Source organism: Bombus pyrosoma, linkage group LG16, assembly GCF_014825855.1.
Source record: "Bombus pyrosoma isolate SC7728 linkage group LG16, ASM1482585v1, whole genome shotgun sequence".
Classification (NCBI taxonomy): Eukaryota; Metazoa; Arthropoda; class Insecta; order Hymenoptera; family Apidae; genus Bombus; species Bombus pyrosoma.
This window is the reverse complement of record NC_057785.1, coordinates 3,594,271-3,614,288: the sequence shown is the minus strand read 5'-3', so window position 1 is coordinate 3,614,288 and position 20,018 is coordinate 3,594,271. Positions and strand designations below refer to the sequence as shown.

General features: G+C 37.6%; 3 protein-coding genes across 35 annotated transcripts in view; 1 reads left to right on the top strand and 2 right to left on the bottom strand.

Annotated features, from left to right (window-relative positions):
- Positions 1–210: 210 nt before the first annotated feature.
- Positions 211–2,375, top strand: LOC122576588 (protein-S-isoprenylcysteine O-methyltransferase). Its single transcript, XM_043747133.1, has 4 exons — positions 211–408; positions 495–695; positions 786–1,265; positions 1,339–2,375. The coding sequence occupies exons 2-4, from the start codon at positions 498–500 to the stop codon at positions 1,519–1,521; spliced, it is 861 nt and encodes a 286-aa protein (XP_043603068.1). The 5' UTR covers positions 211–408; positions 495–497; the 3' UTR covers positions 1,522–2,375.
- Positions 2,376–3,096: 721 nt separating this feature from the next.
- On the bottom strand, positions 3,097–5,736 carry LOC122576587 (basement membrane-specific heparan sulfate proteoglycan core protein-like). 3 transcript variants are annotated; one of them, XR_006319804.1, is made up of 7 exons: positions 5,595–5,736; positions 5,053–5,446; positions 4,610–4,976; positions 4,327–4,528; positions 3,865–4,215; positions 3,377–3,783; positions 3,097–3,293 (listed from the first exon to the last, which is right to left on the bottom strand). XR_006319804.1 is itself a non-coding variant. In XM_043747131.1 (6 exons), exons 2-6 carry the CDS (start codon positions 5,431–5,433, stop codon positions 3,525–3,527), a joined length of 1,560 nt encoding a protein of 519 aa, XP_043603066.1. In that variant the 5' UTR covers positions 5,434–5,446; positions 5,595–5,736; the 3' UTR covers positions 3,097–3,524. The 3 variants fall into 3 exon arrangements, 2 of the variants coding, with proteins under 2 accessions (XP_043603066.1, XP_043603067.1); XM_043747131.1 differs by having other exon boundaries at positions 3,097–3,783; XM_043747132.1 differs by lacking the exon at positions 3,377–3,783.
- Positions 5,650–20,018, bottom strand: part of LOC122576586 (basement membrane-specific heparan sulfate proteoglycan core protein) — a 182,669-nt gene continuing 168,300 nt past the window's right edge. For 29 of the 31 annotated variants that reach the window (XM_043747096.1, XM_043747099.1, XM_043747100.1 and 26 more), the window contains 23 exons: positions 19,033–19,918; positions 18,589–18,713; positions 18,324–18,504; positions 17,781–17,991; positions 17,393–17,533; positions 15,500–17,309; positions 15,076–15,372; positions 14,575–14,711; positions 14,324–14,504; positions 13,684–13,944; positions 12,739–13,278; positions 12,090–12,504; positions 11,436–11,583; positions 10,975–11,251; positions 10,399–10,659; positions 9,781–10,047; positions 9,298–9,486; positions 8,543–8,812; positions 8,182–8,333; positions 7,789–8,096; positions 7,127–7,593; positions 6,874–7,039; positions 5,650–6,614 (listed from right to left, as the gene is read on the bottom strand). In XM_043747096.1, coding sequence (XP_043603031.1) covers positions 6,500–6,614; positions 6,874–7,039; positions 7,127–7,593; positions 7,789–8,096; positions 8,182–8,333; positions 8,543–8,812; positions 9,298–9,486; positions 9,781–10,047; positions 10,399–10,659; positions 10,975–11,251; positions 11,436–11,583; positions 12,090–12,504; positions 12,739–13,278; positions 13,684–13,944; positions 14,324–14,504; positions 14,575–14,711; positions 15,076–15,372; positions 15,500–17,309; positions 17,393–17,533; positions 17,781–17,991; positions 18,324–18,504; positions 18,589–18,713; positions 19,033–19,918 — 7,805 coding nt within the window. In that variant the 3' untranslated portion in view covers positions 5,650–6,499. The remainder of the gene's footprint in view (positions 6,615–6,873; positions 7,040–7,126; positions 7,594–7,788; positions 8,097–8,181; positions 8,334–8,542; positions 8,813–9,297; positions 9,487–9,780; positions 10,048–10,398; positions 10,660–10,974; positions 11,252–11,435; positions 11,584–12,089; positions 12,505–12,738; positions 13,279–13,683; positions 13,945–14,323; positions 14,505–14,574; positions 14,712–15,075; positions 15,373–15,499; positions 17,310–17,392; positions 17,534–17,780; positions 17,992–18,323; positions 18,505–18,588; positions 18,714–19,032; positions 19,919–20,018) is intronic. The other 2 variants (XM_043747103.1, XM_043747106.1) reach the window with 2 other exon arrangements.

Below are 20,018 nucleotides of genomic sequence, written 5' to 3'. Positions count from 1 at the left end.
TTGAAGTTCCTGTAACATAGAGGAACAAATGTTAATTTTAATAGAGAAAACTAAAAATATGATTTATATAAAATTAAATTAAAGTTAAATGGTATTAATTTATAGTTAATAAATGTACTTCAAATTATCTAAAAAATATATGCTATTGTTTTACATCTATTTCATTTTATTTATTATAATTTGGCTAAAATATATATTATTTATTAATAACTATGATATTAATATCTGTGAATACATATTCGTTTATAAAAGATGAAGTTTAATTTTTTATATCATTTATTACTAGTTTCTAAATGTAGAAAATAAGGAGGAACGCAATTTGCGAAATTTTTACATTCTAGAAGAATACCATTTTTTCAAACTTTGTGGAAAGCTATTTGATTTAATTGTTGGCGATCTATAGTTGAAGTGAGGTTAAAAACTAACCTGCAATTAATATTTGATAGAAATGGTGAATTACATATTTAAGTAGGATAAAGATACATAAATTTTAGAAAATGCTGTGTTACAATGGAAAGCTTAGTTTCTTTTGTTTTATCGCCGCTGGTTTAATCGCAATCCTACCAGAAGTATTGTTAAGGTTAGAATTCAATGTTTTTCAAGAATATTTTAACAACATTTGGTTTACGCATTTATTTCAATATGGATTCTTAAATATACTTGTACTTCTTGCGTTTCGCGACTTTGCTTATCAGGTATTTTAAATATATTACTATTATAACGATTCATTTATGTGAATTATTATGAAAACATTAATTTATTTTATGAATACTTACATTTAACAGGTTGCTGTAAGGGCAGTTCTCCTAGGATATGCCTTTGGTATTGGGATTATTGTGTCCTTTGTTGCACCATCTTCATGGCAAATGTTCGGAGTGTATATCACTATAATGGCAATATTCCATTACACAGAATTCCTAAGTATAGCTTGGATAAATCCTTCTACTCTTTCCATCGACAGTTTTATTCTAAATCACAGCATAGCTTATGGAGTGGCAGCATGTTCTAGCTGGATAGAATTTGTCATAGAAAGGCATTATTATTCTGCAATGAAAGAATCTTCTTTTATATCATACTTTGGACTTGTACTATGCATTTGTGGGGAAGTTTTGAGAAAATTGGCGATGTTTACTGCCAAGCATAATTTTAATCATATTGTGCAGAGTGAAAAGATGGATAGTCACGAATTGATTACGTATGGAGTTTACAGAATTTGCAGGCATCCTAGTTATGTGGGCTGGTTTTATTGGTCTATAGGAACGCAGGTAATAATCTTTCATATTAAATATGTATAATATTTTACTGAAGTGTAGACAAGTTTTATATTTGTCTTTGTAGCTAATACTCCAGAATCCAGTTTGTTTCCTTGCATACACTGGAGTATCTTGGAAGTTCTTCCACGACCGCATTTTAATCGAAGAGATTACTCTGCTTAATTTCTTTGGGCAGGATTACGTAGAATATCAGAAGAAAGTTAGTACAGGACTACCATATATATCTGGTTACAAGCTGAATTTATAGCAGCCAGTATGTGTCTGAAACACTCTAATTGTATCAATTCCTCAGGTTTAATCTTAACATTATTTGTACTGACTATGTTTTTTATTGTACCTCAAGCAACAATGCAATAATTAAGGGAGGTTTTCTTAACAAAATTATATTTATTGTCTCATTTCATTTTGAAGAATTATTCATATAACAATAGACTACACTTTCATTATATGGTTACTTTCAGTTGGTAGATTATACACTTTCTTTTTATATTTATGCTTATTATATATATGTGTGTATATATATATATGCATATATATATATACGAAATGTAAAATAATAAATATAATGCTGTAGCTAACATTTGCATTGACATTCAGAAAGCATTCGTTCGATGTTGGATAATAAGAAAGTTTTAGAGATTTCAGCAATGTACTTACAATATCGTTAAGTCTGTACATAATCATTTACAATATTTTAGTATCGACAAAGCTTTTTGATATACTGATGTTAATTATCCATCTTGCCTTGATGATTCATGGCCTATATATTTTTTATTCTCGTGAAACCAAAGAATGAATTTAGATTATGAGAATTTTATTGAGAGAATATGTAGTATTATTTATAGATAGAAAAAAGAAAAATGAAAAATAATTGAATTATCGTTGTGCATTAGACTTGAGTCACACAAGATTTATATTATCGTATTTTGTTTGTCATACAAATCTAGAAAATGCCCATTATTGTTACTACTTTCCATGTGAGAGAATCTGCGTTTGTTAATTGACAATTTAATAGGCAAATGAACTAACAAAAGGAAATAAATGACAATGTATCGTTGTAATAATCCATGAATAAATAAATAACAGTAATCTGTAAATGTATCCTTTGTCGAATCTTTCATTTAATCCTTACCTATTCGTTTTTTTATGCAATATTTCCTCTGAGAAATAGCGGTTATGCAGAATGTAAGAAAACGCTAAGGTTTGAGAGACTAATTATAATTATTTACACACGTCCGTCGCATTTTCATTGAATACAAATCTCCTTAGAACTAGCAACATATTTTACTAGCACCGTATCTTAACTATGCAAATACTTGTAAGTAACTTTCCTTTGTTAGTATCACATAATGAAGTTTAAAGTGTTTCAATAAAAAGAAAGGAAGATAAATTCGTATAGAAGTCATAGAACAATCAATAATAGGGCCTATCATTGGTCCAGATAAATGTTGAAATAAAAATTTTACTTTGCAATACAACTTATTTCTTATGTTTTTCTATATGTCGAAGATAAACATTCTTAATTCAATGAGAATTTGTTGTAACGTTACAACTAGAATTATGAACTAATGGAGCCATTTTTAGTGTTTGCTCAGCTAAAGATTAGAGGAAGCCTATGGGAAGTTAACAACTCAGACAATGGCAGTGAAAACTTATGCGTGACGTAATATAATATTATTGTATCCATTAGCAGTCGCCTCAATGTTCATTCTTTTTTTTCAATTGGAAAAAAAGCATTGTCAGATAAAAAAATAAAAAAGGGAATAGGATTGGCTAATATGAGGAAAGAATCTATCGTATTTTATAAAAACAAAGAACTGTATAAAATGTAGTTAATTCGGTTATAAAATGTTGTCAGAAACATATTCTGTACACGTACAGATATAAAACTGCTTATACATATATCATTTGCCGCGGTAGGCTTTACAAACTGAATAATATAATTGTCCCTTCATTTAAATAAACCACTTCCATATCTTTCCAAGGTCGCCTCTTGTTGGAAGTCTATCGTCCAAATAACTATAAAACAAAAAGGAATAAAGAGAAAAAAGGGTTATTAAAACATTAAATAATCCTTACTTGTTAAAATGTTAATAATTTACCTTGTCCCCAATGTTAACGAAGCGTTAAACAATTTACAAATTGGATTAATTCCATAAGTTACCAGAGAATACGTGTTTCTTCATTATTAAATCATTGTTGAAAGGACACGTATTCACTTAAACAAGACCTAATCCAATTAAACAACACTTAACTCAATATACATTTCATCGCGTTTATAGTGTCTATGCATAATACTGTGAAAAGCACGCTCTGCTCTCGGATATCCATGGTGAAGGCGAGCAGATTTTGAAGTAGGATTAACAATGAGTAATTTTTGATACTGTACGCAGCCAAATTTGCCGCTGGTTTAGGGTGGATTATATTGACAGGAGGTGGAGGAACAAACGCGTCGAAGATGTCCGTATCCGCATTGGTAAATACTAAGGAAGAGGGTATCCATCTTGCTCTAAGCAGCATGAAAGATTAACAGACCATTTTATACAGTTTCCATGTTGTTTTCTTAACAGAAAATTATTTTTTCATTTACCTAGTGCATGGTGAAACGTTCTTTCCCCTTATAGATTTTTCTCCAATGTCTATGGCCCCAGAATCTTGCACCTCCATGGTGTAAATGCAACCAGAAAATCCTTCTTGATATTTTCCATAAGTCATAGCATAGTCTGGTACTCCACCTAAGTACACGCTGCCTCTAGCATTCAAATCTTGCTGTGTTCCATAGCTAGTACTGCTCTCCATGTGTTCTCCATTTAATTCTATGCTTCCATCACTTCCCTGGCGCTTTAAGATTATTCTGTGTCGTTCTCCATCATCTACCTTCTGTGCAGTGACACGAATCACTACTGGTCCTGTACCCAAGTTGTATTGATACTCTACATAACTGAAAATAGCAGATTAAATAAAATATATAAAAAACTGGAATAGAATACTTATTGCTCGCAAATGAATTCATAAATTATTGTGTTTAATTAAAAAGAACGTTGTTAATTACCCATCAACCACAGCAAGAGCCATGTAGTGATCAAGATTAAGATCATTTGGCGTCTGCCCATGCCACATGATCAGTCCTCTGGTCTTGTTCGTTGAAATTTCAAAACCTAACACTTCACGTTCTTCTTCATGGGTCATTACAGATTTATCTAACTCTAACCAACCATCTCCTCTAAATGCAACATCGTAAGTTATCTCCGCCACTGAAAATCAAAGAGAAATTGATAAGATTGTAAAATAAATATTTGTATTTAATACTAAAATTGATTCTCTGAAATACTTACACTTTTCACAATTCTGTCCATTGTAGCCTAAGCGACAATCGCATTTGTAGGACCCATGGAGGTCTGTACAGGTGCCTCCATTTCTACAGGGAAGTAACAGTTCGCATTGCTTCAAAATGTTCTCACAGTTTCTTCCCACATAGCCGTATTCACAGGTGCATGAATAGTCGTACGAATCAGTATTCTGACACATTCCATGAATGCAAGGATTGGAGGCACACGGATCATAGGGAGTCGTAGTGGATGGTGGAGTAGTGATTACAGTAGTCAACTTGGTTTGATTAGGATGTAGAACATTGCAGTCATCTATGTTTACTGAATCCAAGGCAGACTTTAGTATGTCTACATTCATCGAAGACACTCCAAGCTGAGAATATAATAGAATATGTTTTATTTGGATAATTCTATCAAGAATCTTCTGAAAAAGTTTATGATGAGCTTACATCACTGATGCAACCACGAAAAGTCCCATTTACGCCGGCATTTCTGTTCACTATAATTCTTCTGCGATCAACGCCTCCAATATAGAGTAGTGTATTAAGCGTCATGGTGCGAGCAGTCCCGGGAGACTTGCCTCCTATTGTAGGTTCTCCATTTATAGTCAAATTCCCCTCCTTGAAGTCCCTGTTGATGGAGACATGCGTCCATACACCAGGCTGAAGAACATGGTTTGATCTAATGATCGCCAGGCCAGAACCAATGTCGTATCGAAATTCGACACGTTCATCCTTAACTACCAACGCAACGAAGTCTCCAAGTCCCTCTTCGCTTTGAGCACAATACATCAGTATGCCATCTTGATTGTCCAGAGGATTGAAGTTCATTGCTACTTTCAATCTGTAATAACATTGGAAATATTAAAGTCACTGTCCTGATTTAACATTAGATGTAGAAATTAGTTCCTGTTAGTGGGAGAAAATATTAGAATTAATAGGAGAAAATACATTGGAGGGACACACAATTTTCCTTTTAGAACATGACTTACCTCTTTGATGTTCATAAACTACTACGAAGGCAGGTAATCAGCAAAATGACAAAAATCCTGTTAAATCAATTTTTATTTGCATCTCAAGACATATATTTATACTTATAGCATCACTCGAAGCCCGTCGAAATACATATAAACGGTCATTCTGGCCCTAAAAACACACCACTTATGGCACATACATCAAACAGGTTCTTACAAAATAAGTACAAACATCTTAAGATGTGCCTGATATTAAGTGTGTGTGTGAATGTGTTGACTGTGTGCTTAGTACACAAATCGCGTATAATGCCACAACACAATAATGCCAATAATAAGCTCTTGATACTACTGTAAAGTGCCTTTCTTGTTTGGTAGTGATCTTATTAATGGTTTACTTTAAACAATAATTAAAATAACTAACACAATGCGTTAAAATGTATTATTCAAGAAGCTGTACAAAAAACCCTTTATGGTCCAAGATCCAACGAATCGAATGGCATCTTAATAAAAAGAGAGCTCTATCGACAAGAATTGTTTCTGAAATAATGTTGCTATGAAAATAATTACTTGGACCTGTAAAAGGTTGTTATATGAAAAGTATAACGTAAGTATATTAATTGATACTCTAATATTACAGCACCATGAGGTTCATTCCAAGGAACTACTCACTATACAGGCTTCAACATAATCATCTATGACACGTATGAGACAGACACAAAAAAAATCTAATTGTAAATAAAATTCTCATAAAAAAAATATATATAATACACATATAATATATAATATGCTGACTAACTATAAATAGCAGTTACATAAGAATCGATTCGTTCTCTACAAACATTTAATAAGTGACTTTTCCTTCGTTTCTTTTTTCTTTTTTTATCATTATGTGCATTGAAAGGGTTTGGTTGTGAAAAAAAGGACTAATGTTTCGTGTGGTGCAGCTTATTGTGGTGATGTGGCCTTGATCGTGGATTTCTAACTTGTGCGTTGCGTGCTCGTAATCGATCGTATCTTTTGGTTGGGTTCATTCTCGGCCTGAAAATCATTGTTCCAATTAAGATCAGGGATTTCTTTTTATTGGGGGCAAGTTAAAGTGCGCCTGAGGATCCTTTAGAGAGTCTTTGTATCCATCGATTAACATTTAAACATACATATAATAAATTATTTAACATGAAACTCTAAAGTGAAAACTTTCTAATTATTTACTGTCAAATATAAAAAATAAGGGACATATGCAGCAGAAAAATTGGGCTAACTTTTTTAATCATGCATCATGCACTGTTCAGATACTTACCGCCTAAGAGCTTTAGGTGTATCGTGTGCTATATAGGATTTATCGTCATGGAAGGCTGGTTCATAGACCTTTATCGTATTCTCGCAACGAGCACCGGTTGTTCCGTAAGGACAATAGCATTCGAAGCCCGTTTCCTTGTTTATGCAATCGCCTTCACCACATGCACCTATAATTACAGACAATTACAATTGTACAGATATAAAAACAAAAGATAAAAGTGAAAAAATAAAAAATAATTAAAACATATTTTTACCTGGATAACAAGGCTGGCCAACATAGTCACAGTGCTTGCCACTGTAGTCAGCACGACACAGACAAATGTATCCATTCTTTGTAGCAGCTTCTTGACATACACCACCATTGTTACAAGGATTTTCAGCACAAGTTTCACAGTTAGTGATCCCAAAGCTATCTGTCTGATCACCAATCAGGTCAATTTCCTTTTCTCCAATTACCAATCTACTGATGCAGCCAACGAAACCACTGTTGATCTCTGCATACTTGGTAATTATGGTACTACTGGGGACTCCACCCACAAACAATAATGATTTCATATCCAATCCTTGTTTCCTGCCATCTGCGATACCTTTGTAAGGGCCTTCACCATCGACTAACATGGTTCCCTCCTTTCTGTGACGCTGGAGTTTTATAGTATGCCACTCTCCAAGTGTTACAGGCTTTTCTGCCCGAATCATAGTTGGTCCAGAACCAAGATCAAAGCTAACATAGAAAAATTCTTATTATAAATGCAATTAAAGAAACAGAATCCACACAAAAATTTGTTTCGCGTTTAAAATATTACAACTAAACATGTTATGTGTCTTTGCATATCATTGGCATTCTATACATTATAGCACTTTAATTGCATATTAGTGATATGTTCAAGTTATTTTTAAGTTAGTTATTGATAATTACCTAAATTGTGGGTAGCCTCTAACCAGTGACAACATAATAAAGTCTCCATTTCCACGGTTGGATTCATCATTGTACAGGATTATACCATCATAGCTTTGCGGCTTGAATGAGATCTCTATGTTGAATTTCAGATATGAGTCAGCTAGTGGAGGTAAAGCAATGAAACTTTGAGGTGCCTGACTGAAGTATGGAACTACTCCAGTTACGACAAGCATAGTCGGTATTTCTATATTTTCATGGTCGTTGTTCACAGTGCAGATGTACGTGCCTGCATCTTCTGCCTTGACGTTGGTTAGCTTCAATTTACTCTAAGAGAGAAAAAGATAATACATGAAGTCAGAATGTCTTCTGCTATCGTTTTTAATTATGATTTTTATATTATAATTATCGTACCTCAAATACTTGAGCGTCAGGTTGCAAAATACCTCCTAGTTTGCTCCAGGAGAACGTCAGTGGTGGATCGATGCTAGGACGACAATCCATTTCTAGACTGGAGCCATAAGGAGCAAGCTTGGTTTCAATTGCTGGAGCATCGTTGTTTCCACCTAATATAAGAATCCTCAATTGAAGATGTATATTTTTGGAGCTTTGAATTTATTGTATACTTACATTGAAGCATAATTTTGTAAGCATAAGTGTGCAATAAAGACTTTATTAGTTTACTATATTACTTGAATGATCAATAAATAAAGTATAAAGATTAGGATATTGGGAAATAAATAGAATAATAGAATAATCAAGTATGAAACTTTACCATGGACAACAAGATTGAAGTCCTGCTCAAAGGTACCATCAGGAGTGTCTGCAGTGCATCTGTATAGTCCACTGTCACTGACAGTCACGTTAGACAATCTTAGAGTGTTTCCATGCGCTTGAGCATTTTGTGGCAGACTAGAATGGTTAGGTCTGGACCAATAGTAACGTGGATTATGAGTTCCAGAGCATGCACAACGTATGTCAATGTTATCTCCAATGTTCACTGGATCCTGAGAGACTTCCACACTGACAGCAGGTATTGTAGTAGCTAAAATATAAACAATAGAGTTAGCAGAATGCATTGAAAGTTATTTTCAAAACGTATGAACGTGAACCCCTTTCCATTACTGCTTCCTATGACATTGAGTTTAGGATAAATCTAAAATGACAATGGATATCATTTGGATCAGGAGCAGGCTATTCTACAGAATAACAAACACATGTGGAAGATATTTAATAACCTTGCTAAGATGTTAATATCCTTTTCTATGATCATTGTGCAAAGTTTCTAATTCTCTCAACCTTTAGTACCATGAACACAACGATACAAAGTGTAAGGTAGTGACAGGATGAAGATCTATTAACAATTTTGCAGTCAGACTGTGTTCCTGATTTTTTTCTATTAGGGTAGAGATAGTCTGAGAGGAACAGTAAGAAAATGTTAATCTTGTTCAACAAAAGAAGGAGAAAAGCATTAACTGTCCAATAGACATCACAAATCGGGAACACATAATTTGTTGAAACAAAACAAACCGCCTAGTTGTTGAAGATAGTGGGGAATCCACCGTTTGTTGTTGAAGTAGTAGCGGTTATCAGGATAGAAGATAGCATTCACATTGCAATAGTAATCCAACAGAAAGCATCCTTGAACGCTGCAGACGCAACTGCTTTCCCTGCACTGCATTGGGTTCACACGCGTGCAATCCGTACGCAAATTAAGTACTAATAAACAATACCGCGACAACCATAAATAAAAACTGTGTCCACCGAATCTGTATTATGACTTGCTGATGATTAATTTTGCTCAAATTGAACTGAATTGAACTCAATCCAAAATGATTCATGCTCAGGAACAATTTAGTACAATCAGATACAATACATACCCTTCTAGTCATAGTTTTTTGATCGTATGTTGTCTAATTATATTACTTGATTTGTATCGAGAAAGATGAAAAGTATGAAAGTGAAGGAAGAACACCATGCATGATGTGATAGAAACCATGGGTTTCAACTTACGTGAGACATTTAAATTAACATAATCACTGGAAACCCCATGAGAGGTTTGGGTCTGGCAGATGTACCTTCCACTATCTTCCAGTCTTACTCTGGGTAGGTCCAAATAATCGTCTTTGATTCTAGCATTAGGTGGCAATGGCAGTCCTTCCCTGGACCAGTGTATTGTAGCTCTATCGCTGACCATGCATCGTAAACGCACAGGTTGTCCCACATATGTGACCATGTCTCTCTCGAGATGTCTGATTTCTGTGTTCTCGTAAGGATTTTCTGAAATATATGGATTATAACAGGATTACATTTCATTTTATAGTTATATATTAGAGCTCCATTTATCTGAACTCAATGGAAGTGTTTATTAGCGCTTGATTACAAGGCCGCGTTTGCCAGAAGGTGCATTAAGCGCAAACTGGAATCTCACTCCTATGGGACCAAATTTTATGACTTAACTTTAAAACTTAAAACTATATTATGTTATATAAAAGTATAAATGCGGTCCTGTTTGATTACATGAACTCCTCTTATATGCTCACTGGCTACGTCATTTGTCCCAAAAATGAGGTCTGATGAATGGAGTTTAATTATAGAACTATTAGGATCAGAGTCTATGGTATTACGTACGATTCACTAGAACTTCAGCAACAGCTTCAGCGGTTCCTGCTTCGTTGGTAGCTTTACAAACATATTTTCCCGCGTCAGAATAAGTGATTCCATGGAACTGGAGAAGTCCACGATGGTGTGTCACCGAGTGAGGTAAGCTACGCCCTATGGCATCCCATTCTATGTTCATTGGTTCGTCACCAGTGGTACGACATTCGATTGATGGATTTTCTCCGGATCGGACTGTTTGTCTTGGTGGGATTAACACAATCCTTGGTGGGGCTGCAACAATATATAAACAAATAATTTCCAATTCTATAATTATTCAACTCGCACATAAGGCATCGGAAACAAAAGTGGACTAAACTTAATCAATCATACAAAAGTAGGAGAATTCATTAAATTAAATTAAAAAAATTAAACTAAATTAAATCGAGATATTATATCACATAAAATAATGAGATCAATTGTTGCATTAAGTACTTTATACTCATGTCTATGGTAAACTAAGAATTATTCAATTTGCTGAATACTGGACTTAGCCCATTTCTGTTTTCATATTATGTAAGCAAGACAAAGCTCGATCGAAGATCTTACATAATACTTCAAGGACAGATGTGGCTCTGAAGAGAACATTTCCAGTTAGGTCTCTTCCAGTGCAAACGTACTCTCCTGCAGCACTTTTATCCACGACAGGGATGATCAGTACACCATTGTCAACGGAATTACCAGCTGGCAGAGGTCTATCATCCGCCCTTCTCCAATCCAGATAAATTCTGTGTCCATCGGAATCCTGCACATGGCAACGCATTTCCACCTTGCCGCCATCGGGAATCCTGAGGTAGTCCGTTCGTATAGCGTTATCATTTCCGTCCTACAACGAATATTTCAATGTTTTATTAATACTCAGCATATTCTTAAGCTATGGTTACAGCAGGTACGTGTTCTGACAAATGAACGATTTCAAGTGGTAAGTGTTTAAATATTTTTGTGAGCTATTGTAAAAATACCATAACAAAGAACACGTACAATTACAGGACAATTATAGGAACACGTACATTTATATCCTCTACTCTGATATAGACTCGTTCCTCAGTAGTTCCTACTCTGCTACTTGCATGACAGATGTATGAACCTTCGTCACTCGAAGAAGCGGAGTGTATTTCATAAACGGCCTGATGAGGGGCTGCCAATTCATTGGTTGTACTATTGCAGATAAATCCAGCGGTTACCTCTGGTTTTTACTTTCCAGTATTATTATTAGACTGCGAGTATTTATGCAAATTCATATTTTCATGAACGCAATTAAAGGAATATGCTGTAGTCTCATCTATAAAATATTATACCTAGTACTGTTCTTTGGACTTTTACTTCATGTTCACCTCATATAGTATGTCAGAAAAGTAATGAGATTGATGTCGTTTCTCGGGAACTGGTAATTTTATGATGTTGTATAGTTTCTCAAGAATATTTTAGAGGGAACAAAGTTCATCTGTACTTGAAGTACTACTCAGAGTATCAGTCCGATTACTTTCCTGACACACTTTGTAACGGAATACATAATAAGCATAATGCTTTTTAGAATTCTTGGTAGATAAAATCATTTTCTACCAAGGTTCCTATAACTTTCTACCTTTTTGATTATGTTCTGATGAAGTTGCATAAAAATCGGCAGTCTAATTATAAGATCTTCCTTTTAAAAAGTAACTTACGGCGATACTACGTTCGGATGTCTGCTCCAAGTAACTGAAGGTTCCGGAAATCCATTTGCGCTGCATAGTAGTCGTACCCTATCCCCAGGTCTCACGTGCAGCATTCCAGATTGGGGCGATATACTGATGACAGGCATGGATTGAACTTCTATGTATACCATGGCTGAATTCGTTCCGGCGGGATTGATAGCGGTACAGACGTACGACCCACCATCGCTGGCTGTGATGTTGGTTAGTCTCAGAACGCCACCAGGAAGTTGTTTAATATTATGAGGGAACGGTCGATTAGATTCGTGAGACCAATGTAACTCTGGCATGGGGATTCCAGTTGCTCGACATTGGAGATCCGTGGACCCATCCAGAGTAACTGGAGGGACATTCTTGGGATAGATCTCTACCAATGGAGGTTCCCTGCCTGTTTAAACAAGCCCGAATAGTGAAATAGAAGTTGTTCCTAAACGATTCTTAAGCTTGTGTGTGAATAGATTATACAATTAGTAAATTTTAATTTTAATTCTAATTTATTCATTTACGAGTCAAAAATCATTATACAAAGATATATACATATAAAAATTTACTAAAGCAGTGATACGTGGTTCGATTACTGGACAATTTTGTGTAGGGAACAGAAAACTTAATATTTACTCACGTTCGACTTCGATCATGGCGCTAGCTTCGTGCGTTCCACTTGGTCCAGTGACTCGACACACATATATACCCCTGTCAGCAATTTGGATGTCGACAATTCTCAAAGTGTCTCCTACTTGTCGTACATTAGAGCTTAGCGGTTGAAGATACTTGCTCCACGTCATATGTTCACCGGGTTCTCTGCTTGTTAGACACCTTATTTCAGCTATGTTGCCTTGAGGAACGGTCTGTTTCTCAGGCGTCACCTTGACAAACGGTGCTGGTGTTCTAGATGTTACTGTTATGTTGATGGTGCTGTTAGTCACTCCTATGTAGCTGGTCGATGTACAGACGTAGGTACCGGTGTCATAAGGGGTAGGATTTACAATTGTTAAGACACCATCACGTTGGCTGGCTGTGTGAGGTAGTGGGTTCCTTTCTCTAGACCAGGTGAGATTCGTTATTAAAGATGTCACGCACGTTATCACGATCGTTTCTCCAGGTTGGCCGAACCATTGTGACGGTGTGATGATTGGTGGTGTTATGGGTTGAGTGGATTTTTCTATAGATAGAATGATCATCTTGTAAGGACTATTTTCTTTATAACACAATATTAAAACTGTCAATGAAAATATATTTGTTAATTTTTGTTAATTTCCTAATTTTAATATCATTCTACAATTAAAGATTGTTAGATGCAAAAACACAAATCTCTTGAAAACAGCTTACAAGGTGACAAAGATTTGTAAAAATCAAAGGTACAATTATTAAAGAAAGCAATGTTTAAACATCTTCAATAGTTGAATATTACGACAAGCAATATTTTCAAAACTATTTGTGATTTTTTCTCCTGTAGTTTTCATATTCGACAATTTGTTAATAATAAACTGGCTTGATTTTGGCTTCAATTTATAAGAAGAATATTCTTATTATATCAAAGCTATGATGGAATGACAATCAACGGTACCTTCAACATGAAGAATGACAGTTCTCTCGTCCATGCCAACGTTATTCCTCGCCACGCATTTATATTCGGCGGCATCGTACCTCGAAGCAGATCTCAGGAGCAAAATTCCATTGTTGACCACTACACCCGGGCTCATGGGACCATAGACACGAATCCATTCGACTCGTGGTGGGGGATTCCCAGTTGCCTCGCACCGGAATTCCGCTGGTTCTCCTTCCATTACTTGTAAAGATGATGGCTCGACGATAACCCTTGGTGGAACTAGATTTGAGTGTTTAAATGGGAAAATAAAATTATCTGAATGAAATCAAGATAATTAATATATTGTGTTAATGTCGTTCTGATTAAATGACTGTTGCCTTGTCTGGCAACTTTTCACTTTTCAAAATGTGGAATATTGGAAGTTTTACCATTATTTTATTTATTATGTATCATTTGTCAAATTAGACCTAAGTATAGACGCAGATAGGACATTTTATTGTTATTGCTATTGGTATCTAAGCTAAGATTCGTGTACCTGGAATGTCCAGCAAACTTCGCGGGAAAGCTGCGTCCGGGTGAATTATACGATACTCAATAATATGAATAAAATATGTACGAAGATGAATATTCCTTAGTGATCAAATTCTCTTTATGTTACCTCCAACAGTGAGAGTGACATTCTTGTAACCAATATGCACTCCATCGCTGATTTGACAAATGTAAATGCCGCTATCAGACACTTTCAAATCTCGAATGATCAATAAGCCACGCTTGTCGTCTATGCTTCTTCCTATTGGTAGTTCGTCACCTTCTTTTTCCCATCTGATGTGCAAAGATCCCTGTATTCCAAGAAATATTTAATACATCCATCGTACATATCTTTTCAAGTGATTTATTTATTTTTCTTACATTGTCCGTTCTTTCAAAGCAATGGTACCTAACAGTGCCTCCAGCTTCAACGATCTGGAACTCGGGTTCTCTGATATAAACCACAATCTTTGGTGGGTTTGGTGGACGACTTGTCGTGGTGGTCGATATTGTGCCTTCTGTAAGAAATACCATAAAAGTTAAAAGAAGCAAGTATTTGGAATCCTACGATCATATAACATAGAAACATATAAATGGAAATAATGAAGAAGGACTTAATTGTCCAAATCCGACATTTTATACTCAGTTTGATATAAGAAGCCCATCAACCAAGGTGTGATCACACCAACAATCAAAGTGGTCAAAAAGTTAGAAGATCTATGAAATAGTCAGTAGTGAACATATGTGATTCGTAGGTGTGACTAAAGGAAACAATCATATCCAATAATGAACTAAACTAAAACACGAATGAAGATGAAACCATGATGTTCCACCATTCCAGGGACAAACACGTATATTCCTTTATAATTTGGCTCATCAAACCTGGCGTGACCGTCGTTATAACTTTGATCAGTTCCGTTCCATGATCGTCCACGATGCAGCATATTACATTGAAAGGATTCTGCTGGACATAAACGTACCAGCTCCTCCACGATCCATTAGTAGTTCTTTCAATGGGCCCTGGTGGCATGCTGGACGAGGTTAATGGCCAGCCGTCGCACGGAGTCATTGAGAAATAGATATAAAATGGGTGTGGGGACTTGTAACTGCACGTGAACAGAACCCACGAATTTGCCTTTAACACGCTCGTCACTGGCGTTAGACTTACCATCAGCCCATCTAACCGATCCAAAATATTTCATTTAATATCTCTCTCATCCTAAATTGCTTTAGAGAATTTTCTTGAACCCTGACAAGCTTCCAATAAATCTGACAATAAGTACTTCGAAGTTTCTTTCATACGTACCAGTGTATTGACAGTACTGGCCCACGAATCCTGGCTTGCAGTGGCACTTCACGTGGCCGGTGTGCGTCATCTCGCAGCTCTCCTCGTTGTTGTTGCAAGGACACAGAATGCAGGAGCCCAGGTAGCTGACGGATCGGTCGCTAGTGTCTCTGTAGTAACCTGTTGTGCAAGACTCGCAGGATGTTCCAACGTATCCGGTCGGGCAGCGACAAACTTCCACTTGGACAGCTCTTCTGTTGCCAGTCGGATGCTCCACGGCTGTGTCCAGGCTTATGTCGCTAATGTACGTGGCTCTCATTCCGTCGCTGTGGGTTGCACGAACCAAAATCGCCTCCAAGTTAGAGAGCACAGTCATCAGATCAGTCCTGGAGCTGACTCGAGGTCCCTCGGTAGTCAAACGCTTCCACTCTGATTCTCTGAATGGCACCGAGTAAGTCAATGGAACGTCAGGCTGGATGTCAATAGGATTCGTCCAGAACAACGTGATTCCATTTCCGATTAGGATAATATCCTGATCCTTGTAACTCTGAGCCCCAGGAATGGCAGTGATATGTTGAGTCAAAGTCAGACTTCCTCCGTAGCTTTTAACCTTGTTGCCAGTGAAAATGGGCGGCAGGGACCACAACAAGCTGCGTCGTCTGCTATCCGGATAACGATACCCTATTTCGTTCGTAGCTAAGTTCAATTCGAAATCACGGTGGTCGATGATTTCCTGTCTTGTCGAATCGGTTAGAGTAAATCCGTGTTGGTTGTCGTATACCCACATGGGAATCTGCTGAACGTACAAGGAACTCTCGTGACATTGATCGGTCAATCCACTGCAGTAACACTCACTACACCCATCCGGATTTTCCGCGGACAGTCCAAACGTAGCTGGACGACACCTGTTACACTGACGTCCCTCGACGTTTCGTTTACAGTCGCATCTGTCACCAATGTACAAGCTGCTGCGCGAACCCATTTCGTTGCAATCAGTATGGTTTACCTCGCGACCTGTGCAATCGTAAGGAGTTCCTCGAGTCGCGTCACCCGTGTATCCTGATTCACAGAACTCGCACAAGTCGCCAGTGGTGTGGTGAGCACAGTTCTCGCATACTCCCGTGTCAGGATTACATTGGTTGGAGTGACCGTTGCAGTAGCAAGGCTCGCACGTACCCAGATAGAGACCTTCGCCACCTCTAGTATATCCAACATCGCAGTCCTCGCAAGATAGTCCCTTGTAACCCACTGGACAAGAACATTCCTCCACCTCTACGGCTCTTGCCCGACCTGTGTTGTACTTTTCAGCTGTATCCAGGGATACCAATGACAAAGCAGCTTCGTCGGTGTGGGTGGTATATGTGGCTTTGATCCTAATCGCGCGGATGTCAGCCAGGGCCATTAGCAAGTGTTCTCTGTCAGCCTGTGTTCCATCGTTGCGTTGCCAATATTGTTCTAACAGAGGTACGACGAAAGTCTGGGGAGTATTTGGCTCGGGAGACTCTTTGGAGAAGTACAGCAAGTTGATATCGTTGGCGCTGATCAACTCGACGTCAGCAGCATTGTTTTTCGAGCTCTGACCACCTGGAGACGGAACATAGCGAACAGTATACTTGAGGTTGCCACCATAGGAGGTAACTTGATCGCCTAGGAAAATGCTAGGCAACTGCCAGTAGTAAACGTCGTTGTTCCCACGATTAGGGAATTCGTTGTAGATGATTTCGCGGCTGACTGTGTCCAAACGAATACCGTCTGTGATTGGTAGACTATCTGGTGTTCTAGACTCGATGAGAGAGAAGTCCCTGACAGAATTGGTAAACGAAACTCGAATCTGTAAAACAGTACCGTCTCGTGACAATCCTGTAGGTAAAATTCTGTAGGTTTTTTATTAACTGCAACGTAAAATATACTCACGTCGTTTCTGTACCAGTTGGAGGAGACGCATTTGTCAGTAATGCCCATGCAAAAGCAGCTGATGCAGCCAAATTGATTTTTCGATGCCAAATTAAACGTGTTCGCCTTACATTGATTGCAAGTAAGACCCGTCACGTATTGCTGAAAACCAATATATTAATACCATATGCATCAAAATCTATCCTTGAATTGTTCTAGTACTAATTCTCTTCATTTATCCCCCTGTACTTACTTTTAAACAGAGCAGGAATATTTCCGAATTAAACGACAGCATAAACAACATTGAGCACGTTATACAAACTTATCCTAACTTAAGTAAGCAAGTAATTTTCTACCCTTTCACAAACGTATACTGGATTTCTAGACCAAGAAATTTAAAGTTTAATACCTTGCATCGACACCTGCCGGTGTTAGGATCCGCGATCGTACTGAGACTACCGTCAGGGTCACAAGAAGATTCGGGAACACACATGTCTCCTGGAATAAGAGGATTTCCTCGGTATCCAACGTTGCATTGTTCGCATCTACGACCTATGTATCCTGCTGGACAATCACAGGTCGGCTGACCATCAGATCCAAGGTGACAAGTGCGTGCAAACCTGTTTCAGAACAAGTTCAAGCAAATAGTTGTAACACAATTCTTTTGGACTTTAAGTTAACTAGTGATTGGACTGTGGATGTTTATGCACTTATAAGAAATTGAAAATTATAAAATACGCCAAGTATATTACTTGTAAAATATTGAAAGTATTCAGAAATATCTAAAGCGAAGTGCTCATAAAATGTCTAAACTACTCTGATATATGCTAAAATATCCAAAGTATAGTACTCATTAAGATATTTAGCGAACGAAACAAATCTGTTTAACTTCCATTAGAAATATGTATGAATTTGCACGAATATTCGTAGTCTACTAATGGCATTGTCTTACTGATTGGATGGATTGGTGAGTGGACAGGGGCACATTTGGCAAGGAATGTTCCTCGCAGGATCTCCATAATATCCCAAAGGACAACTAGGAGGCGCGGCTAAGTAACATTGACCAAGCCAAGGACCAGATTCTCGTCTTTCGTATCCTGGAGCACATTGCTCGCATGACAGGCCACTGTATCCTATATAAATATTGTGTTTCGTAATTATTCTGAACATGGATTCGGAAAGTTTGACCGGTCTCAGTGAATCGAATTAATACTTACCTATAGGGCATTCACATTCTTCCACATAAGAGGCCGATCCGAGTCCAGTATTCCTTACATCAGCTGTGTCCATCACTATGTTAGTGAGCCGGACATCCAAGTACGGAGAATCGTCATACTGTACTCTAACAAATAATTCTTTTGTTAATTTCGATTTGAAAATTTGCTAATAACTAGACTGCGTGATTTTATACATTTGTGAGAAATTTGAAAGTGCACAAATGTACAGAATGCATATAACGTGCAATGATATAGAAAATATCCAAAGTATATTCAGCAAAGCAATTGTCTATCTAGTATTATAGTAGTATGAACTTGCATAAATATTCGCAGTACCGATAACTAGTACAAACAAATGATCCAAACGCTGACCCTTAGTCACTGGAGAGACACGACTCAACGTCTGGGTCATCGGTTTTGAATAGATCAAACTGGTTCGCATACTTGATCAAGATATTGTCCACGTTCTCCAGTGTCATCATAATATCTTCCCTGGTGGCCGGAACCTCAGCCCATCCTTGTTGCTTGTACCATTCGCCATCGAAGAACCTGACAGTCTCTTCGTTATCGTAACCCGTTATTATCTGCTTTCCTTTATGCAAGAGTCGATAATTATTTCCAGTCAGAATAACCGACGGCGCGGTGTTTGGTATGCCGGTTCCATTATAGGTTACTCTGTACTTCAGATAGCCACCGTAGGATTTCAACTGATTTCCGTGATAGTTCTCAGGCATGACGAAGTAAGCAACTTCCTGTCCGTCACTTGAACCCATTGGCAGTTGGTTTGCATCGTACAGCTGCACTCCATCTCGACCTATACCTCTCACAGCTTGCACTTGTCTGGTGATGTCGTTCAGAATTTGAAGATCTGGTTGAGTTTTCACGCTTGCGATACTGTGGCGGTCGAAAGGCGGTGGAATGTGATAAGTGAAGAGGTTGGCGCTGTGACATTGGGTAGCGACTCCGAAACAGAAGCAGGAAATGCACTCGTCTGCGGTTCTAGCTTCAGAGTTGAACGTTCCCTTGGGACAAATTTCCGGTCCGGTCTTGTTAACGATCACGATGGCGTCGGGGATGGCAATTACGAAGCCAGCGCTGTTCAATGCCTCGCAGGAGTAGGCTCCTTGGTCTTCTGGTTGCATGTCGGAGCAGGAGAGAGTTCCAGTTCCGTTTATCGATGTCATGTGGCACTTGGGAGGAACGTGGCCCCAGTTGAGACGCCAGCTGATCTCGGGAGTGGGCACGCCAATCGCTGTGCAGGTTATCATTAAAGTTGTTCCTTGAGACATAATGATCATCGGTGGAGGTGGTTTCACTATGTAAACTGGAGCTAAATAACACGAAAAAAGAAAAAACTATTAAATCAAATTCTTTACAGATTCAGAATAGCAGTGCCCGCTTAAATTCTAACAGAATTATTTCGTCTTAAT